At 40.7% G+C, this 27,502-nt stretch overlaps 1 protein-coding gene across 1 annotated transcript in view; it reads right to left on the bottom strand.

Moving 5' to 3' along the window:
- Positions 1 to 24,422, bottom strand: part of LOC126299633 (uncharacterized) — a 60,483-nt gene extending 36,061 nt beyond the window's left edge. Inside the window, exon 1 of the mRNA XM_049991674.1 lies at positions 23,938 to 24,422. Coding sequence (XP_049847631.1) covers positions 23,938 to 24,234 — 297 coding nt within the window. The 5' untranslated portion in view covers positions 24,235 to 24,422. The remainder of the gene's footprint in view (positions 1 to 23,937) is intronic.
- Between the last annotated feature and the right edge of the window lie 3,080 nt (positions 24,423 to 27,502).

The following is a 27,502-nucleotide window of genomic DNA, read 5'->3' as shown; positions in this document are numbered from 1 at the left end:
AAGACACTGTCAATTCCGTTCAGCTGCTCTTCCAAGTCTTTTGCTGTCTCTGACAGAATGACAATGTCATCGGCGAATCTCAAAGTTTTTATTTCTTCTGCATGGATTTAATTGCAACTCAGAATTTTTCTTTTGTTTCCTTTTTCTGCTTGCTCAATAGAAAGATTAAATAACATCGGGGATAGGCTACAACCCTATCTCACTCCCTTTCCAACCACTGCTTCCCTTTCATTTCCCTCGACTCTTATAACTGCCATCTGGTTTCTGTACAAATTGCAAATAGACTTTTCTCCCAGTAATGTACCCCTGCCACCTTCAGAATTTGAAAGAGAGTATTCCAGTCAACACTGTCCAAAGCCTTCTCTAAGTCCACAAATGCTAGAAACGTAGGTTTGCCTTTCCTTAATCCATTTTCTAAGATAAGTTGTAGGGTCAGTATTGCCTCACGTGTTCCAGCATTTCTACGGAATCTCAACTGATCTTCCCCGAGGTGGGCTTCTACCAGTTTCTCCATTCGTCTGTAAGGATTTCGTATTAGTATTTTGCAGCCATGGCTTAATAAACTGATAGTTCGGTAATTTTCACATCTGTGAACACCTGCTTTCTTTGGGATTGGAATTATTGTAGTCTTCTTGAAGTCTGAGAGTATTTCGTCTGTCTCATACATCTTGCTCACTAGACGGTAGAGTTTTGTTAGGTTTAAAAAAATGGCTCTGAGCACTATGCGACTTAATTTCTGAGATCATCAGTCGCCTAGAACTTAGAACTAATTAAACCTAACTAACCTAAGGACATCACACATATCCATGCCCGAGGCAGGATTCGACCCCGCGTCCGTAGCGGTCGCTCGGTTACAGACTGTAGCGCCAAGAACCGCCGGCAGTTTTTTGTTAGGCCTGCCTCTCCCAAAGCTGTGAGTAGTTCTAATGGAACGTTGTCTACTCCTGGGGCTTTATTTCGAATTAGGTCTTTCAGTGCATTGTCAAACTCTTCACGCATTATCATATCTTCTATTTTATCTTCATCTACATTCCCTTCCATTTCTATAATATTGTCCCCAAGAACGTCGCCCTTGTATAGATCCTCTATATACTACTTCCACCTTTCTGCTTTCCCTTTTTTGCTTAGAACTGGGTTTTCATCTGAGCTCTTTGTATTCATGAAAGTGGATCTCTTTTCTCCAAAGGTCGCTTTAATTTTCCTGTAGACAGTATCTACCTTATCACTAGTTATATATGCCTCTACATACTTACATTTGTCCTCTAGCCATCCCTGCTTAGCCATTTTTCATTTCCTGTCGATCTCATTTTTGAGACGTTTGTATTCGTTTTTGCCTGCTTCATTTACTGCATATTTACATTTTCTCGTTGCATCAATTAAATTCAATATATCTTTGTTACCCAAGTATTTCCATTAGCCCTCGTCTTTTTACCTACTTTATCCTCTACTACCTTCACTATTTCGTCTCTCAAAGTACCCGTTCTTCTTCTACTGTATTTCTTTCCCCCATTCCTGCCCATCGTTCCCTAATGCTCTCCCTGAAGCTCTCTAGAACCTCTGGTTCTTTTAGTTTATCCAGGTCCAATCTCCTTAAATTCCCACCTTTTTGCAGTTTCTTCAGTTTTAATCTACAGTTCATAACCAATAGATTGTGGTCAGAGTCCACATCTGCCCCTGGAAATGTGCTACCTGATTCCTGACTCTTTCGTACCATTATGTAATCTATCTGATACCTTTTAGTATCTCCAGGGTTCTTCCATGTACACAACCTTCTTTCATGATTCGTGAACCAAGTGTTGGCTATGATTAAGTTATGCTCTGTGCAAAATTTTACCAGGTGATTTCCTCTTTTATTTTTTACCCCCAATCCGTATTCACCTACTGCGTTTCCTTCTCTTCCTTTTCCCACTATCGAATTCCAGTCACCCATGACTATTAAATTTTCGCCTGCCTTCACTATCTGAATAGTTTCTTTTATCTCATCATACACTTCATCAATGTCTTCTTCATCTGCTGAGCTAGTTGGCATATAAACTTGTACTACTATGGTAGGCATGGGCTTCGTATCTATCTTGGCCACAATAATGCGTTCACTATGCTGTTTGTAGTAGCTTATCCGCACTCCTATTTTTGTATTCATTATTAAACCTACTCCTGCATTACCCCTATTTGATTTTGTATTTATAACCCTGTATTCACCTGATTAGAAGTCTCGTTCCTCCTGCCACAGAACTTCACTAATTCACACTATATCTAACTTTAACTTATCCAATCCCCTTTTTAAATTTTCTAAGCTACCTGCCCGATTAAGGGATTTGACATTCAACGCTCCGATCCGTAGAACGCCAGTTTTCTTTCTCCTGATAACAACCTCCACCCGGAGATCAGAATGGGGGACCATTTTACCTCCGGGATATTTTACCCAAGAGGACGCCATCATCATTTAATCATACAGTACAGCTGCATGCCCTCGGGAAAAATTACGTCTGTAGTTTCCCCTTGCTTTCAGCCGTTCGCAGTACCAGCACAGCAAGGTCGTTTTGGTTAGTGTTACAAGGCCAGATCAGTCAATCAACCAGACTGCAACTACTGAAAAGGCTGCTGCCCCTCTTCAGGAACCACACGTTTGTCTGGCCTCTCAACAGATACCCCTCCGTTGTGGTTGCTCCTACGGTACTGTTATCTGTGTCGCTGAGGCACGTCAGCCTCCCCACCAACGGCAAGGTCCATGGTTCATGGGGGAGGATAATGGTATTACAGTTACTGAAAATGAAGTGCTCTTTTATAATAAATATTTGCAACAATTATCTAATAAAGTTTTCCTTATCATCCGCGTTTACGCATTTTAGCATATTCTAACGAAAGGTCCCTCAAAGAAACATGCTACTAACTGATCCCTGTTATGCATGCTTACAGCGTTGTGAATGGCGCTGTAGCACAAGGGGCATATCAGTTTCTGAATATGTAAGTATCGATAGGCACCAAATAGTTTTTGGAAAAAATTGTGTCTTTCAATAAGTACTGGTAAAGAAGGGGCGGGCTATTGTAGAGTGAGGGGTCCACTTGTACGTGGAGCCCGATTTCTTAACATAATTCATGAAACATGACCTGAAACGATTGTCATATGTACAAGAGATTGTATTTTTGACACCATTGAAACAATTAAGTTGCCTGAGTGGCAGAATCAATTGTAAGTATGGGCGCGTGGAGCGCAGTTGCAGTTGTCATTGCTCTCTGTTACAGGTAGGATGTAACACTTAAGTAGCTAGGTGAGAGAATTTAGTTGTCGGTTTACAGACGTAGCAGAATAGATTTTTTATAAAATGAAGTGATGAATGATACTGCAACTCAAAGATGTAGCAACTGGATCAATTTTGTAAGGTAATGAAATTTTGTATATTTATTTTTAAGTATGCAGCAATGCAATGTGGCATTCGCTAATTTTTACAGCGCTGACCCTTGAATGTAGGAACCAAGTGTTTTCCATCTAGCTTAATGTATCGATTGATTAGGTTTATCCGATTTGTAATATTTTGTCAAACGATTCAGGTAACAATCCAAGTGTTTTTAATTAACAGTACAACAGTTGAGAAGTTCACTGATTTTGAGGTTAATGTAAAATGTTTCATATCAGACTTTGTGAAAGAGAAACTTTATTTTGAATACAATATTCAATCTGAAGCATTCGGTCTTAGCATATCAACTTATCAGTACCTCATCCTATTCCGTGTCGTGTTTATTTGAACCCAATGAATACTTTTTTAAAAGAAATAATTTTTCAATCAGAGTAAAACACAATTGATGTGCCAGAATCAGAAAAGTGTTGATGTTGGTAATAGCTTCAATGCGGGCAGCATTGCACAACGCTGAGCCAATATCCAGTTTTTTCACTGACCATTTACAAGGTTATTCATTTATCAACCAATCTACTGACATTATCTGTATGAAGCTATTTTACGCCCGACATTGCACTTCGCTGTGCCAAGACTGAATATTTTCTATACCTACTGCCGAGAGGACAGAATACCAAGGTTAGATCCGTTGCGACTCTAGAGCTAAGGAAAATTTATATCATTGTTTATTTGCACAGGGACGTTTATTGCACAGGGCCATAGAACTCGGTGCTCACAACACTGGGCAAATTTCAGTGGGATTGATTTCATTATGAAAATTGCGTATTGGTTTTGCAGATTAAGTCATTTGCTCAACAACACATCACACAGTAAATTTGCATGACACAAACATTACGCATTTCATATTCATTGCCAAACAAAAACACAAATCAAGAACGTTACAGTAGCACTTTATTCTTTTCAGTCATATACCCCAGAAAGCTGGGAATGCAGAGAGTCATTCCCAATTGGGAATATTTGTGAGGGGATTTCCTGTTCCGGCGTTCATCTAACAACCAATGGGAACCTCCCGAACGCCTTGGTCAGAACTGGAGAAATATAACTATTTCAGTTTATGTCTGGGACAATTTTCCGCAAAGCACAGTAAAAACGTAAAATGCGTATATATATATATATATATATATATATATATATATATATATATATATGTGTGTGTGTGTGTGTGTGCGCACCTGACGTGTTAACACTACGGTCATCGTCCCTACATAACTTGCAATCACGCCACCATAACCGAGGTCACCTGTCAGTAAATGGAGAGCAAAAATGTTTTCTTACTGAACACATTCTGATTCCCACCCCTTCTCCGTCACCAGACACTGATCAACGCCAGGAGTCAGTTTTTCAGAAGTCAGTTTTTATTGACTGAATTTCAAGCGGCGCTATATACATACCTCACGAAAATGCTTTGTGTTCTGTGTACACCAGATGGCAGCTTAATGAATTTTTGAAAAGCAGTTTTTAATGCTCAAGAACAACAGAGAGGAACAGCATTTTGCACAAACCTATGATGAGTGAAATACAGAACTTCAGGTACTATTTCTCGTGCGACTAATTTCTAAGCTCAAGATGGAGCTGATATTTCGAATACAAAATTGTTTCTTAATAAACGACGATGTCGGCAAGTTAGAAGAAACCATGGAAATAAAGGCCAACAATACTTCATCATGAAGGACAGACAGCATTTATAGCTAAGAAACAAAACTAAATGCTTAGGTGACAAGATGATTTTAGGCAATGATGTGAAAATATTAATGGTATACAGATATTCTAGCTCTTTGTTTTATGTGGACGTTCGTTACTGTCTCAATGAATGGCTCCTCCAAACTAATCGACGATAAGAGAGACTTTGACTGAACATTGACTATTCAAGAAAAAAACATTCTTCCTAAATACAGGGTCTCTCCAGCACATTTGTTTCTGGGCTAGTGGCGCGCACGTTTGTCTTATCCGTCCAATCTATTTGACGTATTATTCTATCCCTCAGACAAGTAACGACACAACATGTTCTCCCAAGAGCGCACAAATCTATTGAAGTTGACAGCGGAATTTTCGAAAAATTATTGTGAACTGTACAACAGCTGTAGTATGTATGACAAGTATGCTGATGGTTAGAGGTAAATGTGTAGAAAATGGGTATTTTTCAATAGATACTTTGTGAAACGCGAGCTGTAATATTACTAACAGTTGTACATGTGTATACCTGACAGTGTATTGCATAATATAGAAAATAAATAATAATGTACATAAAATTAGTTCTATCACTAAAACTATTCGGAATATGAAGGTTTTTTTCTCCCAAATGATCGTTCCCGTTGTATCCCTGAATATTCACCATTCCTCCAGTTGTTGTTGTTGTTGTCTTCAGTCCTGAGACTGGTTTGATGCAGCTCTCCATGCTACTCTATCCTGTGCAAGCTTCTTCATCTCCCAGTACCTACTGCAACCTACATCCTTCTGAATCTGCATAGTGTATTCATCTCTTGGTCTCCCTCTTTGATTTTTACCCTGCACGCTGCCCTCCAATGCTAAATTTGTGCTCCCTTGATGCCTCAAAACATGTCCTACCAACCGATCCCTTCTTCTAGTCAAGTTGTGAACAAACGTCTCTTCTCCCCAATCCTATTCAATACCTCCGCATTAGTTACGTGATCTACCCATCTAATCTTCAGCATTCTTCTGTAGCACCACATTTCGAAAGCTTCTATTCTCTTCTTGTCCAAACTAGTTATCGTCCATGTTTCACTTCCATATATGGCTACACTCCAAACAAATACTTTCAGAAACGACTTCCTGATACATAAATCTATATTCGATGTTAACAAATTTCTCTTCTTCAGAAACGCTTTCCTTGCTACTGCCAGTCTACATTTTATATCCTCTCTACTTCGACCATCATCAGTTATTTTACTTCCTAAATAGCAAAACTCCTTTACTACTTGAAGTGTCTCATTTCCTAATCTAATTCCCTCAGCATCACCCGATTTAATTTGACTAAATTCCATTATCCTCGTTTTGCTTTTGTTGATGTTCATCTTATATCCTCTTTTCAAGACACTGTCCATTTCGTTCAACTGCTCTTCCAAGTCCTTTGCCGTCTCTGACAGAATTACAATGTCATCAGCGAACCTCAAAGTTTTTACTTCTTCTCCATGAATTTTAATACCTACTCCAAATTTTTCTTTTGTTTCCTTTACTGCTTGCTAAATATATAGATTGAATAACATCGGGGAGAGGCTACAACCCTGTCTCACTCCTTTCCCAACCACTGCTTCCCTTTCATGTCCCTCGAATCTTATAACTGCCATCTGGTTTCTGTACAAATTGTAAATAGCCTTTCGCTCCCTGTATTTTACCCCCGCCAACCGTAGAATTGGAAAGAGAGTATTCCAGTCAACATTGTCAAAAGCTTACTCTAAGTCTACAAATGCTAGAAACGTAGGTTTGCCTTTTCTTAATCTTTCTTCTAAGATAAGTCGTAAGGTCAGTATTGCCTCACGTGTTCCAACATTTCTACGGAACCCAAACTTATCCTCCCCGAGGTCCGCATCTACCAGTTTTTCCATTCATCTGTAAAGAATTCGTTTTAGTATTTTGCAGCTGTGACTTATTAAACTGATAGTTCGGTAATTTTCACATCTGTCAGCACCTGCTTTCTTTGGGATTGGAATTATTATATTCTTCTTGAAGTCTGAGGGTGTTTCACCAGTCTCATACATCTTGCTCACCAGCTGGTAGAGTTTTGTCAGGACTGGCTCTCCCAAGGCCGTCAGTAGTTCTAATGGAATGTTGTCTACTGCGGGCGCCTTGTTTCGACTCAGGTCTTTCAGTGCTCTGTCAAACTCTTCAAGCAGTATCTTACCTCCCATTTCGTCTTCATCTACATCCTCTTCCATTTCCATAATATTGTCCTCAAGTACATCGCCCTTGTATAAACCTTCTATATACTCCTTCCACCTTTCTGCCTTCCCTTCTTTGCTTAGAACTGGGTTGCCATCTGAGCTCTTGATATTCATACACGTGGTTCTCTTCTCTCCAAAGGTCTCTTTAATTTTCCTGTAGGCAGTATCTATCTTACCCCTAGTGAGATAAGCCTCTACATCCTTACATTTGTCCTCTAGCCATCCCTGCTTAGCCATTTTGCACTTCCTGTCGATCTCATTTTTGAGACGTTTGTATTCCTTTTTGCCTGCTTCATTTACTGCTTTTTATATTTTCTCCTTTCATCAATTAAATTCAATATTTCTTCTGTTACCCAAGGATTTCTAGCAGCCCTCGTCTTTTTACCTACTTTATCCTCTACTGCCTTCCAGGGTAACCCTATAATTTTTTCTTTATCAGACATGTGTAATAAAATAAGATTATTTTGTTGGGATGAAGCGTTCTCCTACCACCCATCTCTATAGCTATGCAAGTTAAAGCTGGCCCAGGATCGAATCACCCCGGCAGATTAACGGTGAGGGTCCGTGTGCTGGCCAAGCAGCACGTGGATTTTAGACGGTTTCCTATGTCCCACTTGGTAATTATCGATCTGATTCCGAAGTCCCACTTCAATTAGAAAATTTTCGCCCACTTTCGCATGAATAACGCTACATGCAGACGGTTGGGCTACACATTTTCCGTCCCGGAGTTTAAATTAATCATGCCTAATCCGTTAAAACCATACCGACCCTTCGCCGATGCGGAACTAAAGCACAAGGAAAAAAAGAAAATGTAGCGTTCTCCTTATTTCAAATGCAGGAGTATCCGGTGACGTTTGAAAGTAATGAAGAAAGGTATCCGCCGTAGCCTAAGTAAGAGACAATTCACGTACATCCCGATAACGCAATAAGTAAATAGAGAATGTTAACGTCGATGTGTTAGAATACAGCTCTCTTGAATACTTTACAGGTTACACCTCCGTCAGAATGTTCTTTTTTTTTTTGCCACTTTCCAAGTAACTGTACCGTCAAACTTGCTGTTGACGTCTGACTCATGTATAGAGTGGTTATAATGAAACTTTCGCTACTTGAGAGGGCACCCATCAAAAACGAGTGATCGTAGGACCATGAAACTTTGTGGAAACATTTATAAGATCGCGTGGAAGAGAGATAACGAATAAAACATTGAAAGAAACACATTTTAATTTCCACATGAAATGCTAACATTTGTTAATTGCGTACCGTGTTAACGTACCAGGTTACAAATGTTGCTCAAAGACGAACATCTGCATCTACAACAACCTGGAACCACACTGGAGATACCATTTCACAATTGTTCGCAGCACTTGTCGAAACATGGAGGGTTCAGCTGTTATGCGCCATTAATTCCAACTTCCCACTTATGTTCTCCAGCTCCAGTGCGGAAAGACGGCCTCGCCCTATTCCTTTAATGTGTCGATACTCGCGAAGAGAAGCAGCACTGTTGCTGTTGTTTTGATAAAACAACTTTACGAGCGAGGCCCCACTCATCTTGTCAAGTCCCATATTGACTGTCTATAACTGTAATCCACAATGATACTTCTGTTTCTTTTTAGGGAAGTAGACTGCATCACAAAAAATGTGATGCGGAATTAAACTGCAAATACACACTGAAGATTGTACACCAGACTGTACAGTCATTAACAAACAAAGTTGAAATAAATATACTCCTCAGTAGTGAATGGAAAGATGTTTCAGTTTTATGTTTTTGTGAGCATTGTTTACAAAATGATTATTTACAATACTTAAAATATTATCCTTAGAAAGATTTATAGTCAGAAAAATATTGGATACTTCCAGTGTTTAATCAGCGAACAACCTTGGACAGAAGTATATGATACCTCTATTACCAATGAAAAGATGAAAAAATTTTAGAACATTTTCAACCATAACTTTGACATAGCTTTTCCACAAAGGAAAGTGATTTCCAGAAGGACAAATAGATTCAAAAACTGGATTTCATCAGGTATTAGAGTATCTTGTAAAAAGAAGTGGAACTTTTTCTGCAGTCAAAAACTGACAGTAGTCCAGAATTTCTTAGTTATTTCAAAAAATACAAGCTAGTTTTTAAACATGTCATAAAGGAGGCAAAAATTAAGGAAAATGACAAATATATTATGAAATCATCCAATAAAACTAAGTCCACATGGAAAGCTGTGCAGGATCTTAGAGGAAGAAGACAACACACAAAAATATTGTGATATCACATGGTGGCAAGAATGTCACTGACCCTAGGACAGTTGCAAACCACTTCAATTCCTTTTATGCAACTGTTGCTGGAAAATAAGTGAAGGAGAAATTTTGTAATCCACCTAATACATCATGGAAAGAACTTTCATATATTGAAATAAAAAATATATCCATGTTCCTCAGGCAAATAGTCCCAACATAGCTCCTAAATACCATTAATTAACTGAAGAGTAATTATTCAACTACTATTGATGATATTCTAGATTCTATTATAAATATAACAGCAAGACAAATACTCTCTCCTTTATTAGACATATGCAATTCATCATTATCATGTGGTGTCTTCCCACAGAAATTGAAAATGGCAAAAGTAATACCACTGTATACAAAAGGTGATCAGCAATGTATAGGTAGCTATAGGCCTATGTCTTCACTGTCAGATTTTTCGAAAATTATTAAAAAAGTGTTCCTTTCACAATTAACTACGTTCTTCGACAAGAATAATATTATTTCTGGATGTTAACATGGCTTCAGACCACAGTGATCATTTGAAAGAGCCACTTTCAATCTGATAAACCATGTCTTAAATGCAGTGGACAACCACAGAAATATCTCAGGTTTATTCTAGGACCTAACAAAACTCTTTTTTCGATTGATGTGCTCCTGAGGAAGCTTGAATGGTATGGTGTAAGTCGTAAGAGGAGTACCAAATCAGTGGATTATGTCATATTTGGAATATCACTCTCAGGTAACTGAATTAAGTACGTGAAAGGAAATGAACTCCAGGTACACCTTTCAAAACCATGTGGACTAAGTCATGGTGTTCCACAGGACTCAATTTTTGGGATACATTAATGATTTCCCATCACACATTAGGCATTGTGAACCAGTGCAGTTTGCAGATGACACCAGTCTATTGATTGAAGAGAATAATGAAGAAAATCTTACTATATCTGCGAAAGATATTACAAAAGAAGTAACTGAATTGTTTACCAGAAACAGGCTAATAGTTAATCCTCAAAAAACGGTACTCATGAATTTCCACATCGATCAAAATAAAAATGTGGTACAGCCCATAATAAGTATAGATAACCAAAACATTAGTGCTGTCAATGAAACTACAGTTCTTGGGATTAATATGTAGGGAAATCTTAAATGAAGCACTCATATCACATTCCTAAATTCAAAACTAGCAAAAATGAGCTATGTAGCAAGAATTCTTTGCAACAATGCTAGTGCAGAAACAGTTGGGGCTGCATACTTCGCTAGTGTACATTCAACATTGAGGTACAGTATCATTTTCTGGGGAAATGTACACCAGGTTTTCAGGAAACAAAAGGCAGTTATAAGAATGCTGAAACAAGTGAGCAGCAGAAAACCATGGAAACCTTTCTTTAAAGATCTAAAGACCTTACTCCTTCCCTGCATTTATATACTGGAAGTAGTCATGCATGTCAAAAAAAGTATACTATGAAAAGAAAACCTTTTTCCTCAAAACAAAAGTGTCCATGATTACAGTACCAGGTCAAATAAGTGACATGTTAATCACTGTAACATCACATTATGCCAAAAAGGTGTATATCATGCAGGAACAAAACTATACAACAGACTACCAAAGACATATAAAATCTCTTCCTGAACTATAGAGCTTCAAAAAGTCTGTGACAGCCTACCTTTTGAAAAACCGCTACTATTCAGTCTCACAGTATCTTACGAAAGAAAAACCTAATCTGTATCTTTAATTGTAAAAACAAATTATAAATATACAGTATTTTTTAAAAAAAACTGTAATTACTAACTGTATAGAACCAATTTGTTATAAAAATTTAAATAATGTATTTTTGATGTTTGAAAACCCAATAGAAAGAAGGTCTCCTGTCCAATAGCCTGTGTACGATATATGTACTGAAAAAGAGATTTATTTAAATGGACAAATAAATAAATGTTTCAGCCTACGACTCCGTACCAGCGCTGGCGCCTAGGGGCAAGTTACGACATTAACACTACTAAGACGCAACTCCTGCAGCGCACAGTCTAAACATCAAGTTGGGTAGCCACACGGTAAATAGTTTTCCAACTACACTATTTCAACTAGTGAAAGTTTAAATATATACGACCTGTAGCAAATACCTCTCGTATATTATCTGTAGAGCCTGTGATTAAGGGTGGGTTCGGTTTCACATTTAAATAAAACATCGAACGCAATGAGTGTCTGCAAATTCCCAAGAACCAGACTAAGTTAATATCTGTCAACGATCTACCCTCTGAATCCTAAATATCAGTACCAGAGTTCTGAACTGTCATGGATCTTTACTACCGCTCGTGGCACGATATATCACTAGACCACTTGTAATCATTTATAAACTAAGGTGTTGACACTCTTCGTTGCGTTTTAGTCATACATATATACAGACTAGTGCTCTCTCTCTCTCCCAAAAATTCGCCTTCACTGAAGCACAGAAATTACAATAGAGGGAAAATGGAGAAGCCTTCAAAAGGCCTAATGCGATACCAAAGTCAAAAGTTTATTACACAAATGACCAGGGATTAGTGGTTCAATCCAGAATCAACAAGAGAAATTATGGAAGAAAAAGAAATAACAGTGTGAACATATTCTATTACCTTGGCAGCTGCGCCAAGAAAGACTGGGGAAGCCATGGCAGTAGTTCAGTGCCATATCAGTAACGTAAAGTGAACCTTCCCACAGCTGAGGACTCTATGGAAGTCTAGTCAGCTTCGTCACATTACCAGAGATATTAGTTCAGTACTCTTCCTGGGGCATCATCGCCGAAAATAACCAACAAATGTCAAGCTTCCTGAACATATATTTGGAAATTGTAGTATCTATATAGTATTCAGCCGTAATATACGACACTAAATTCTAAGTAATTGCCAACTATACACCAATAGAAGAGCTAATCAAGGAGATAAACGTATATATATATATATATATATATATATATATATATATATATATATATATATATATATATATATATATATCTTGATGAAGGAGTACTAACGAAACAAGTCACACACAGGAACAGGCTAAGTCGGAGGGATCGAACTGGACGTTTGATTATTTGATGGAGCTCTGTAGACAGGAAAATAGCAGCTGTGAATAATGCTTGCCTGGCTGCCAAAGACAGTAACGGCCTAGAACACAGCCAGAGCACAGAGCCGCAATTAGGACTCAGATGCGGGTAACGACATGCCCGATCAGCAGCAGCAGCAGGACGTTACCAGACCAAAATTCTGCAAAACAACTACGGGGAGACTGGTCAACGTCCAGGAAGCTTCTTTAATTCGACCCACTCCCGTGTGGCAACAACTGGATCCCAGTCACAGGCCTGGTACAAGACGCTTCCATGAGACAAACAAGTGCACCACCTTCCGCACATTCGGCACCAGACCGCTGCATTTAAACCCGCGGCTCAACTGATTAGGTGATCGGCACGGCAGGACCACGCACGGTGTCTGCCATATGTCAGTCATTGCCACAAGTTCTACTAACACAGTTGCGGAATCTCCGCCATAACTATGACCTTCGTGCCACTGATGCCCCAAGGCCGTAAACTGCTAACCCCAACCTGACCATCCAGACCGATGGTGGCCAAACTCTGCCATTGTCCCTACGAGACCTCTCGCCTATTTACCTATAGCCTTGGGAGTATGTTCGCCCTCCATGCTGTCGTAACCATTAAATCCGACTGTCTATTAAAATTTAGACATCCAAATTACACGACTTAGCTTAAACAAAAGGGGGAGCGATTAACATTTGTCGATGCATATAATTTGATCTTTGGCTGTAATCGCCAGAGAAAAATAATGAGAGCAGGAACAATTTCCAAACGTTCGGACACAACGAGAACATGTATATAAGAAAGGAGAGAGCGGAAGAAGCTAGACCACAGAGCGAGCCAATGGATCAAGCAGCTGTCACGTCGCATCACACAGCAGCCAGCAGTACCAGAAAACAACGAATGTAGGTGTTGCAAATTGCTGTACGCTATTAACAAAAAGTTCATTGCTGTAGAAAAACAGTCTCACAGTGTCCCACTATTCGAGTAATGATAGATGCTGTAGTAGGCTAAATAGTGTATTCAGAATTGCGTGAGATGAAAAGTTATATTCGCGAAAGCAATTGGATAATGTTTAGGAAAACTAATAGGGAAGATAAAATAGTGAAAATAGAGATAAGGCCCAACAGATGTGTGTATAAGTGAGGACGATTGTCAACTGAATCTAGGGAAAACGGAACAACAACGTGAAATTAAATACGAAAATTGGTCTTATGAGAAGGAGTACCAATCGGTAACTCAACACAATTCTCATCTGAGAATAGAATGGGGCAAGAAAGCGGGAAATCTGGCCACATACCAAACGTTATACGCGCGAAGCATAACCACACACAGAACGGTAAATGGGGAAATCGTAATGGCAAGCACAAATAGTGACTATGACACACACAGAGAAATACCAAAGACTAGGATAGGAACAGATACTGACCTGTATCTTATACTAAAGGCATTAAGGAAAATGGAATCGTCAATAGCAATGGTTCAACTGTTTCAAATGGCTCTGAGCACTATGGGACTCAACTTCTGAGGTCATTAGTCCCCTAAAGGGTAGAACTAGTTAAACCTAACTAACCTAAGGACATCACACACATCCATGCCCGCGGCAGGATTCGAACCTGCGACCGTAGCGGTCTCGCGGTTCCAGACTGCAGCGCCTAGAACCGCACGGCCACTACGGCCGGATAATAGCAATGGAAATAGATCGAAAATCAGATAAGCGAGTAAAAGAAAAAAAAACAGAAATTCGAGCAATCAAACAGAATCAGAAAAGACAAGCAGCGACTTCTGAGGGAATGTTTAAAACATGGAAGAAAGCCATACGTGAGAAGATAAAAGTAGGACAGTAAGCACAGAAGGAAACGAACGAAATAATGAAGGAACAAATAGTAAAACCAGAAAACAAACATTAAAAACATGGGAGAAAAGCAGAAACAGCAGCACGATAATGTAACAAAAGATGATGGAGCAATAGCAGTTCTGGTATATATGAACGCAAAAAAGCGAATAGAAATCACTATACACATAGATGAAATCGAACAACAAGTGAAAGATGTGAATAAAGTGGTGAGGAAAGTAAAAAATGCAGCAAACAACACAACAACGGGTCGAGAAGACAGTGGGTAACAAAATAAAGTGAAGTGGGATCAAGGTACGGTTCGACACCAATAGCAGCTAAAAATGACCCCCAAATGAAATTTATAAGCAATTGTTCAATCAATTCCATCAAAAAATAAGTGACATCCATTGGCATTCATAATAAATTTCCACATTTTGTTGCCGCAAATATGAGTTGACAAAATATTGATTGCCTACGTCGTCAACCAAACGGACGTCGAAGTTTATAACTGAGGTATGCAGACGGAAAGTTGAAAGTATACGGAGTTCGAGAACATATTCCTAAACAAAGACTGTTCCAAGAACAGGCAGGACGATATTTTAATTTCGATATGCAGCTGTCATATAATCGAAGATTGGGTGGCACATACAGAGAGTTCTTAGAAAGAGAACTGGAAAGAAACCAAAACTTTGACGCCCCATACGACGAAGGAATGTAGTGAGCTGGGTGGTACAAACACTGCCGCGTGAAATACACTTAGCCACCTAATAGAAACGATAATCGAAACAGTGAAATAAGCCAGAATAATCTTCATACAGTTATAAAGTGACGAACGACAGCAAGAAGCGCAGAGAGACACCTTCAGCACAGTGGAAATACAGCCCGAAGTTGGCCGTGAACTAGAAATAAGGAATGAACTAACTATGAGACCGGAGAGGCTGAGGACGCGGCGTTTATGGCTGTGGATACTACCAAGAACAAGCAACCACGTGGACAGGAAGAGGACACGGCCCGTGAGAAAACAGATACAAGGGATGGCAGCCGAGAAATGGCGCGGACCCGGTAGCCAATGAAGACGTGGGAAACAAACTGTAGTTTCGGGACTGGGCCGCCTGGAACGAATGTTGCGGGGCCAACAGAGGTGACGACGATTTGAGAAACATACATGTTATAAAAACAGAAGAGTTAAGTGACGCCCGCATCTCGTGGTTGTGCAGCGGGGTCAGGCATTTTCTCTGCCTCGTGATGACTGGGTGTCGTGTGATGTCCTTAGGTTAGTTAGGTTTAAGTAGTTCTAAGTTCTAGGGGACTGATGACCATAGATATAAGTCCCATAGTGCTCAGAGCCATTTGAACCATTAGTTAAGTGACGTACAGGAGGAATTATAGAAGAAAATATTATATTGCTGGGTAAGGCAGTGATACTACCTATGTCATTAACTGATTTTAGAAGCCAGTTACTTGTGACCAAGAGTAACGTGTACGACGAACTACTGAAGTCAGGAGTTGAAATACTGAGTCTGTCGGTTAACGGATTCAAGATAATGGATGAATATCGAAAAACAATTAACTGTCAAATACTGTTGGGTTTCCAAACAGGAGAGGAAATGTATCACATAATCGCTGTAGCATTGCTCAATTTATACACTACTGGCAATTAAAATTGCTACACTAAGAAGAAATGCAGATGATAAACGAGTATTCATTGGACAAATATATTATACTAGAACTGACATGCGATTAGATTTTCACAAAATTTGGGTGCATAGATCCTGAGAAATCAGTACCTAGAACAACCACCTCTGGCCGTAATAACGGCCTTGATAGCCTAGGCATTGAGTCAGATAGAGCTTGGATGGCGTGTATAGGTACAGCTGCCCATACAGCTTCAACATGATACCACAGTTCATCAAGAGTAGTGACTGGCGTATTGTGACGAGCGAGTAGCTCGCCAACCATTGACAAGACGTTTTCAATTGGTGAGAGATCTGGAGATTGTGCTGGTCAGTGCATCAGTCAAACATTTTCTGTATCGAGAAAGGCCCGTACAGGAGCTGCAACATGCGGTCGTGCATTATCCTGCTGAAATGTAGGGTTTCGTAGGAATCGAATGAAGGGTAGAGCCACGGATCGTAACACATCTGAAATGTAACGTCCACAGTTCAAAGTGGCGTCAATGCGAACACGAGGTGATCTAGACGTATAACCAATGGCAACCTGTACCATCACGCTGGGTGATACGCCAATATGGCGATGACGAATACACGTTTCCAATGTGCGTTCACCGCGATGTCGCCAAACACGGATGCGACCATCATGATGCTGCAAACAAAACCTGGATTCATTCGAAAAAAATGACTTTTTGCCATTCGTCGTTGAGTACACCATAGCAGGCGCACCTATCTGTGATGCAGCGTCAAGGGTAACCGCAGCCATGGTCTCCTAGCTAGTAGTCCATGCAGCTGCAAACGTCGTCGAACTGTCCGTGCAGATGATTGTTGTGTGTGCAAACGTCCCCATCTGTTGACTCAGGGATCGAGACGTGGCTGCACGATCCGTTACAGCCATGCGGGTAAGACGCCTGTCATCTCGACTGCTAGTGGTACGAGGCCGTTGGGATCCAGCACGGCGTTCCGTATTACCCTCCTGAACCTACCTATTCCATATTCTGCTAACAGCCATTGGATCTCGACTAACGCGAGCAGCAATGTCGCGATACGAAAAGTCGCAATCGCGATAGGCTACAATGCGACCTTTATCAAAGTCGGAAACGTGATGGTACGCATTTCTCCTCCTTACACGATGCATCACAACAACGTTTCACCAGGCAACGCAGGTCAACTGCTGTTTGTGTATGAGGAATCGGTAGGAAACTTTCCTCATGTCAGCACGTTGTAAGTGTCGCCACCGGCGCCAACCTTGTGTGAATGTTCTGAAAAGCTAATAATTTGCATATCACAGCATCTTCTTCCTGTCGGTTAAATTTTGCGTCTGTAGCACGTCACCTTCGTGGTGTAGCAATTTTAGTGGCCAGTAGTGTATGAAGAACTAACCGCAGGAACCGACTGACTGATTGAGCACCATGTTGAAACAAGCTACAGTGAAATGAAATAAGGTTCTAGGAAGAAGAGGAAGAGGAAAGGGTGAAATTTTTTGAAGGAACGACAATAGACAGGATACCAGGATTTTCCAAAATATACCATGTAACAATATATGATAATGAAGAAGAAGAAGAAATTTTGGTGGACGCTAACCAAGGCAGGGTAACGACGACAAGTGAGGAAGAGGAAGGTGAACTCTACAGGGAAGAAATTAGCAAAAAATTATGGGATTACAATCTCAGGATGTGAAGAAGCAGTACAGCTGACCGAATTAGTAGGAAAATACAGAGAAACTTTTGCAACGAAACCGGGAGTAATCAAGTGCCCACCCTACGGGATAAAGATAAAACCTCATAAATCATATTTTTGGCCATCTAATCGAATGCAACATGGCAAGGAAAGAAGCTGTAAAGAAAGAACTACAGAAAATGCTTGCATCAGGCGTCATAGAAAGAGGTCATAGTGAATATAACAGTTCCTTGTTCGTCACTACAAAGAAGACTGGCGATGTGAGGCTTGTTCTGGACGCTCAAAAAGCTAACAAAGTATTTCATCTGGAAAGAGATCGCGCAGCGTATATGGACGGAATCTTAAAAAATTTAGAGGAGCGAAAAATCTTGACAAGTCTCGATTTAGCATCACCAATATTATCGCACCCCAGTAAGATGATAACCTTTGACCTGGGACGTGATGGGTCGGCCTGTGGACTGGGGATCGGACTGTATCAAAGGGAAGAGGATAATGGAGTAGTCATGACAGCGACAGTTTCTTTTGGCAGTTGTGTTTTAACCATGCATGAGCACAAATATTCTGCAGTTTCACAAAGATCAGGTATTACGCGGCCGGACAAAAGTCAATTGTAGTATCATATTATAAAGCTCCACCCTTTATCGTAATCTGTACCGTGGCAGACTAACAAGACAGACGCTAGCTCTACAAGAATTTGATTTTTGCTTTGTATATCAGGCATGCAACAGATGCTGCCATATGTACTATTATGCTTGCGTCTAGGGCTAGAAAATCAGCCCATAACTCCAAAAGTACAAGATTATAATATGTGCCTGTTAAAAGGTATCAATCTTGAAAGAACTACATGGGGTATGTTACGGAACATTAGGAGAAAGCAGAGTGAAGACGAGAAATTTGGCTCTAATAAAAAGGAAATACAATATTACAAATACAAAAGATTAGGAGTTATTATCTTATACATGAGGGCATGTTATACCATGGAATAACGAAGATAAAAAGGAATGGAGAGTATGTATTCCGGAACAATGCATAGAAAGTATATTGTGGTATACCCCCACCTCAACAGTAGGCATTTACATTCAAAGAAGTGTGCGACAAAGCTACGGCAAGATTTTGGTTCTCTAATATGGCTAGGTGAACAAGGCATTCACTAGGACAACACAAAAGCTTCGTTCAGATAGTATTGTCCGAAGAACCTACGGGAGCAGTCGTTGTGGATTTTCTAGGCGCTTGGTGGTGTATAATATTTTCTAGTAATGATCGAGTTAATCTGTCGTTACATATGGTTATACCCAATAAGAAAAGCCACCAGAAGCAATATGTCAGAAAAGGTGACCAAGGTTGATTTTAACAAAATGTGCAGGCCCAAATGCATCATTTGTGACAATGGCAAACAGTTCACTAGTAAAGCGTGGACAAACGCATTGCATCAACAGAGCGTGTAGCCGACATATATTTCAAGATACTGGCAGTCTCTAACCCCACCAAACGACTGTTCAAAGAAATAAATTGGTTTGCTAGGTGTATTGTCACAACAGGCACAGTCGATGGCCACAGTGAATTATTACGTTCAAAGACATCAAAATGCAGTTGTGGAAGTTTTGTTCAACCACGTACCAAACAGCCTACGGAATATGCGTTAGAAGAATGTTACATGGGACGAGAAAATTGAAAAAGCATAATAGACCCTTATCAGAAGGACCAAGACTTGCAAGAAACAGTTCAATAAACTTATACATCCAATAATGTACAAGATTTGTGACCTAGCATTGATACAAACACGAGGTTAATCCTCCAAAAGGATGAACACCAGATGAAAAAGTTCCATCACTCTTATAAAGATTATATAAAATCATGGAATTGAACCATCCGAACACGTGTGAGCTTGAAGGGTGACAAAGCGGTAGGTGGAATGGATGTTAACATCATGAAAATAAAAGATGTATTATACCAAGGATCTGATACGACGAGAGAAGGATAATGGTTGGTTGGTTTGTTTGGGGAAGGAGACCAGACAGCGTGGTCATCGGTCTCATCGGATTAGGGAAGGATGGGGAAGGAAGTCGGCCATGCCCTTTCAGAGGAACCATCCCGGCATTTGCCTGGAGTGATTTAGGGAAATCACAGAAAACCTAAATCAGGATGGCCGGACGCGGGATTGAACCGTCGTCCTCCCGAATGCGAGTGGATAATGATGGAAATGAAGAGTAGAATATCAGATGTAAATATCAACTATGCATGACTGTCGCGAAGGAACAGTATCAATATATTTACAATTAAATACGCCGTTTTTAAAGACAGTGCTATTTGTTTGTTTTAACTTTGTGGTTGAAAATGGAGAAGAAGTGTTGTATGTGTATACTTGAAATGAGGTAGCACAAAAGCTATAAACATATTTATATACACAGCAACTTATATAGGTTTTTGCAATACACCATAACGCTTGTGCCGTGCACACGCCCTGTTGTCGATTCTGCCACTCGTTGAACCTCTCTGGTAGTGTTGCTAAGCTGCTCGGATGTTATTAATAATTGAGAAGTTTAAGTTCTATCACAGCATTCTGCTCCGTCCGCTTCAGCACAAGAGTAGTTTATTTCACTTTCATATTTATTTTTATTAACACCCTGCTCTGTCTGCTACATAAATGTATATAGTTTGTTACTTTGTCATATGTTCGTTTTTTTTTATCCGTTCGTTTTAGTATTTACTATAAAAAATTGAACCTTGTCAGCTTTAAAGACGTGTAGCCCGCCCGGTTAGCCGTGCGGTCTAACACACGGTTTTCCGGATGGGAAGGAACGCCTGGTTCCCGGCACGAATCCATCCGGCGGACTTGTGTCGAGATCCGGTGAGCCGGCCAGTCAGTGGATGGTTTTTAGGCGGTTTTCCATCTGCCTCGAAGAATGCGGGCTGGTTCCCCTTATTCCGCCTCAGCTACACTATGCCGGCGATTGATGCGCAAACAAGTTCTCCACGTGCGCGTACACCACCATTACTCTACCACGCAAACATAGGGCTTACACTCGTCAGGTGTGAAACGTTCCCGGGGGGGTCCACCGGGGGCCGAACCGCATAATAACCCTGGGTTCGGTGTGGGGCGGCGGAGTGGTGAAGTGGACTGCGGTAGTCGTTGTGGGGTTGTGGACCACTACAGCTGCGGCGGGGACGGAACCTCTCCGTCGTTTCTAGGCCCCCGGTTAACATACAATACAATACAATACAATGACGTATACAAAATGTTTTCTTTCAAAGGTTTTAGATTACTAGTTTCACTGTCTGCTTCAAAAACGTGTATAATTTGTTGTTCTTTTCAAATTTTTCGTATTAATGATTTCACTCACTTGGTCTAATAAGTCTTGAAAGTACAGTTGAGTCTGCTTCGCAGACAGGTTCTATTTGTTGCCTTTCAAAGTCATTTTGTGTTTGTGGTTTCACTGTCTGCTCACAGACATGTATAGAACCTTAAATGTCAGATATCTGTTACTGTTTATTACATAACTATCCCTAAAGTACAAGTTTATTATTCAGTTTGTTTATCTATGTAATCGACAGTTTGCACGTTGTATCGAATTAATTGTACTTGTTTTGATACTTCCAATACATGTCTCTGTAGTTGATAAATTATTGTTATATTAAATTATTTTATTTACGCTTAGCACCTTACTACTCTCTGATCCTAGCTCCCTACCAGTTCAGTGATGTAGTGCTAGAAAGGTGTGGGCCCACAAACTGCAACACTCATTAGGTCTTCGGAGCGTCGGCAGCTCCGGAAGAGAGCAGTGGAAGCATTCGAGGCAGCAGCTAACCTAAATCGCAGGGCAGCGGGGTATAGCCGACTTCCTCGATCAGCTGACCGAGCGTGGTGGCTCAGTGGTTAGCGCACTGACTCGCGAGGGTTCAACCTCGAGTCCGGTCAGGCTGACACAAGTCTTCCGTGATTTCCCTAAATCGCTCCAGGCAAATGTCGGGATGGTGCCTTTGACAGGGCACGGCCAATTTCCTTCCCCATCCTTGAAACAAATTGAGCTTCCGCTCCTTCTCTAATGACTTCTATGCCGGAGAGACACTAAACCCCAAACTTCCTTCCTTCCTTTGATCAGCTGGGCAGCGCAATGTGCTGCCTCTTCGACGTAATTACACGACGCGGCGCCGTACCAAGTGACGTGCGAAGAAGGCGAATTGGCAGCTCACAAATAGTGAAATGTTTGCATGTGTGCTGTTCCATACCACTCCATAGTGTCGCCATGGAAGTATAGTTTTAAGGGAAAAGACATGCAACTGTGTGCACGAAATCATTGGTGTTCCTTTCTCGTATTATCATCCAGCAAAGCTGAGTCTTTCCATATTGTCAGATTCTGTCTTTAATGTCTACTTTATATCCGACTGTTACATGAGAGAAAACCGCTTAGAAAGCGAAACGCTAATGGCTTTGCATATAATTAGGAATACTTCAGTATTAATGCGACTCTTCTGTAGGGTTTGCCAATTTCACTGAAGACTGTTTTTGAATTTTGATATATGTTTAATACACTACTTTCTTGCAGATTTGAAAACACTGTTCCAAGAGATTTGGAAATGAACTGAAACTAAATAAGTTTGTAAAATGTCATGATTTTTGTTAAACAGTTTATGTCATGTATAAATGAACTCTGTAAGAATTATAAATTGGTAGGGATGGATGAACGCGATGTGTGTGCCCTTTTATGATACTAACATTCAGACAATTAATGTCAAAATGAGCGAGCCATTGCAATCCGTGGTTAGATGTCTGTTTTTGCAATATTTCCATTACACTTTGGCGATTTTGTTTTCCTGCTCATTCTTTTCATTAGATTGAGGGACTTTTTTATATTTCCGAAAATCATTCATTCTTTCGGATTTTGGAAGCATTTAGCAAGGGGATGTAAGGGTACAGATATCAATCCTGTCCTGAATGCAGCTTGACGCCCACCATTTGCTTTGGCGCGCGAATCAGTCTCGCCTCAATCTTCTTAAAGATAGGATCGCGAGAGTGTGAGCGGCACGCGATCGGGAATAAAAGGCCTTAATTTGTGGAACTGAAATTATTTAGATGATGAGGGGATGACTTTAAATTATGGACGAACTAGAGAACTTACCATCAGTGGTAAAATCGATTCAAATGCGGCGCAGAGCGAATATGATTAGGCTCATAGGATTGTCTTGTTTGTGATTAACGTGCAATAAACCGAGTGCTGTCAAATCTATGTGAATTTCATTTAATCTGGGCATATAAAAATAAAAATTATGGGGAATTTTGGAAACCGCAGATGGGGCGCGTGTCAGGAGGCGTATGATTAAGAAATTTCTCGCACTGGCGCTTATACCTTGGAAGTAAGTTCCCCCTCCATGCTATCGTAACCGTCAAGTCCGATTGCTTATTAGAATTCAGACATCAAAAATGAGAGAGTTAGCTTTTATAAGAAGTAACTTACAAGCTGTTGCCATATGGTAGTGGGTGGAACCGCAGAAGCTTCCTGGAATTTGGTTGACTTGTGGATGTTCGGTGTGGAAACGTCTCGCTGCTGCTCACCAGGCAAGTTCTCGCTCGTGTCTGAGGCCTAGTTACGACTCTGGTCCGTGGCTGTGTTTTAGACCGTAACGGATTTAACCAAGATAAGAATGAAGTGGTGACCAATCGAGGATACTGTTTGTTCCATTGCGAATTGAAGGATCCGACACATTGTAGGCTGAAAAGATGAAAGACAACCCGTTACGACACCAACAATAAAGTTTTGATTAATTTATGTTCCTGCTGACTCTCGAGAAGATGCTTATCGTTTTTACTTCTTTCCAAAGAAAATGCAATAATCATACCTAAAGTATAATATAACTGCCTTAAATGTCGAGAGTTTCTTTCGGGAAGGTCAAATTGAGCCACTGAGCAGACAAGAAACTCAGGAAGCCTTATATAATAATTATAGCACCCACAGTCATTCAAAGCCAGAAAAGCATCCGAAAGCTAACGCTGCACTCCTCATTTGAATTGCAACGTGAACAGTTGTTATTCCAGTGTAGCCTGGACAAGATGCGCCTGCTGTTCTAAGAATAAAAAGGAAGCTGCTACTGGGTAGTAAATGCTTAATACTTTACCTCATCGACAATTCCAACGATGGCTTTTCCACTGTGAACGCCCTCCATTTCTGGGTCTTCACGAGGCCCTTGTGAAGTCTGCTCTTCGATGTCGTTGAGTTTCTGCATTTTACTCGAGGAGTTTTGATTATTTTTCCCCATATTTTGTTCCGTATGCGCTTCCGCACTGTGCTGTTCCGTCTTATTTGGCGAAGCATTATGGTGCTTATTATCGAACTGATTGTCCCACAAGAAGTGGTAGCTGTCATCGTCTTTTAGTGATTTTGCAGACGACCTTTGTCTCGAAGAGTGGCCCATATCGAAGAGGTCGAAATTTCCAGGCGAGTCCTCGAGGATTAGTTGCTCCTTGGTCGCTGCGGCAGAAATGTCGTTTCCAACTAAATGGCGCAAAGAAGGTTTCTGCTTAGCTGAAGAATGACTTTTCAACCTACCAGAATGTGGCTGCCGTAACGTAGAATATTTATCACGGCTAAGCGGTTCTTTTGCTTCCGCCGCGGCCTTTCTTTGTTTCGTTGATTCGTAGTTGGCTACAGGAGCGAAGGAATACCTAAAACGCCTGTTTTTTCTGTATTTTGAGTTTTGCTCATGGGTTGTTCCTCGTTCACGCTTACTTTCAGGCACCTGTTCCATCTGTGTTCGCCGTTCGTTGTCGTGCCCGTAATCATTTCCTTCCGGGTGCCTAACTGTATATGACAATCTACCTCTTCCGCTGGGATATCGGTTAACATCATTATTATTTAGTTCATCCCATCTTTCAGATTTTCCTCCACTCAGTTTCTTTCTTTCTGTGTCAGCACCACGAAAATTAGTCTTTTGTATCCTTCCATCAAGAGAGAATTCAGTTCCTTTGTCAGTAAAAGGTGCTCCATACCCTGATTCGATTCCGTTTTTCTCCTGCCCAAGACGCTGCCTGAGAGCGAGTGAATTTCTTTGATAAGGGATTATTTTATGTTCTCGTCGGACAGGAACAACATTCCGGTTATTTTCAACCATGTCTGAGTCAAGCTCATGCTGTCCTTGAGGTGAGCCGTATTCGTTGCCTGTTTGGCTTCTAATATCAGATGGTGGTATATTATCTGCCTTCCGTGGACTTTTCTGCTCGAATATTTCTTCATGGGACTCAGGTCTCTCCATCTCCGACTCAGTATCTAATAGAGACCTCCGCATATTTCTGGGATAATTGTCAATTCCAGTTAAAACATATCTATCTGGTAACAATGCATTTTTACGCGTGTGCTGCATACCACCCAGCTGACTTTGCGATGACAAACCATCTGCTGTTGAGTTCCCGTAGAATTCTCTCATTCGTAATGTTCCAGGTGCAGCCAAATCGTGGCCCGACATACTTTCCAATCCATACTGCTCTTTGATGGGCGTTTGAAACTGATTCGACATTTCAGCTTCCTTGTACGTCTGGTCTCCCACATACGGACGCCGTCCTGAGTTGCCCATTTCCCGGCTCAAGTCACGGTATAACTCTGGTCCCTCATCACTTGTAGGCACATAATCTTTTCTCGAACCATACTGTATGGCCATCCGATGCTGTCGTCTCTTGTTACGCTTGCTGGATTTTGACCCACGCTTTACGGTATCGCTTCCAGAGTTAATCTCTTCAAGTTCTCTCAGGATAGCAGCTTCGTCGGTGGCCTCGTTGTCAGGCAAGGAGGGCTCATCGAAACCTTGTAAACTGAAAATGGAAATGATCCTCTATTATTCTCAACTTACTGTACAGTTGTTTTTATACAATATAGCCTTTCATGGCCGATGTCTACAGTTAAAACTTCCAGGCTGATAGGCTCCCTGACGCCTCTTGGTCAATTGCGGAAGATATTTCAGATGTCAAACGACAACTGCAACCGTAGCTTGAGGGGTCGTCTCACTTATAGAACAAGTTAGAGAGCATCACCATTAGTCACTCGATGTCGATTGCGAGATTATCTCTGGCTGGCGCTATCGTCGTCGATTAAAAGTTAAATAAAATGTCGACTTTGCGCCAACAGAAAAGCAGTCTATTACTTTTAATCGAGAACGGTGGTTCCCGACAGAAATAAACAGGCAGTCGGCATCACATGACGAATGATGGTGCCATCTATGGTGCTCTATAACTGCGGGGCCCCCTCGAGCCATGTCTGTAGATGCCGTTTCACCTCCAAAGGATGTCTCTCACAGTTGGAGACGAAATGACAGAGAGTAGTTTTATATATCAACCAAGACCTGTTAATCCGGAAGTTTTAACGGAAGTTATTTTTATGCTTCGAAATACAATAGGAAATGCGTTAAGAAAAAATTCTGAGAAAAATACCTTATTCCTATTTAGCTCCCATTACTGAAAGAATCGAAATATTATTATAAGCTATTTCACAACAACGTACTAGGTTGGACTGGTAAGTATAGTGGTTTCTTACGATTAAGGGGAAATGTTTGATGACATGGCTCTTGTTAAGTGCTAAATTTGTAATAGTTTCATTCAAAATACTAAGTAGATACAAATGGAGTTTGTTTGCTGGTTGTTATTTAAGTGATCAGTTTATGAACAAGACTACCGTGCACTGGGAAAACCTTTTTATTTAAAAACGTAGCAATGGCCTTAGATAAACTGATCTAAGGGAAAGAACGGAAATTTCCTCTACAGAAATAGACATGCATCCCGCAAACAGGATTTGTGAACTTCAGCTCGCCCAAGAGACCCAGATGGTGCCTAGGTTGACGGATGCTATGTACCTCGACTTTTGGTAGGCATTCAACACTGTTCCATAGCGCTACAGCTTTCTCACATATCTCAAGACTTCTTAGCAGATATAACGCAACACGTCATCCTTAACTCAGAGAAACTATCAGGTGTAAATGTAGATTTGCAAGTACACCAAGAAAGTGATATGGGAGCGTTAGTGTTCACAGTATTTACTGCGTGTTGCTAAACAGTCACGTGTTCCTACAGAAGGTAATATTGGTCAAAACTAAAAGAAAAGTTCCTATAATCATATGTTCTGAAACCAATACCCGCTGAGATTTGGGCTGCTTTACCTGTGGCGAATAATATATAGTACTTGGTGTTTTAGATTATCTTACAAGAGATGGCATAGTAAACTACCACAGTATGCAGGGGAGAAGATAAGAGGAGAGGGAATGAGAGGAGAGAGCAGCAGATGAGACAGAGGAGAGGAGATGAGATGAGGTGATCTTGCTTTCATATGGTTGATCTATGCAAAGGGCAAGCAAAATAGCTCAAAAGGTTTTCGTTTATGTTTGGCATGTCAGTTTATCCTCTTTCAACAACACTATTATTAAGAGTGTGTTTGACACCCTAATAATGAATTTCTGGTATTTTGGCTCGGCGATTCTGAAAGGCCGCCAGAGAACATAGAACTGGATCTCAACCGCTAGGTGACACTGTTTCAACTGTGAGTGCTATCAACAATTTGCACGACACAACACATTAATCTGCAGGCCTATTAGAGCTCGCTGCCATCGTATAACTACTGCCGAGCAGCGACAAGGGACTCGGCGGTGTATGTGTTGCTCTATCGTCTCATCATCGTAACACTCCCTGCAGACATAGGGTACG

Source organism: Schistocerca gregaria, chromosome 1 (assembly GCF_023897955.1).
Source record: "Schistocerca gregaria isolate iqSchGreg1 chromosome 1, iqSchGreg1.2, whole genome shotgun sequence".
NCBI lineage: Eukaryota > Metazoa > Arthropoda > Insecta > Orthoptera > Acrididae > Schistocerca > Schistocerca gregaria.
This window is presented reverse-complemented; position numbering and strand designations above follow the sequence as displayed.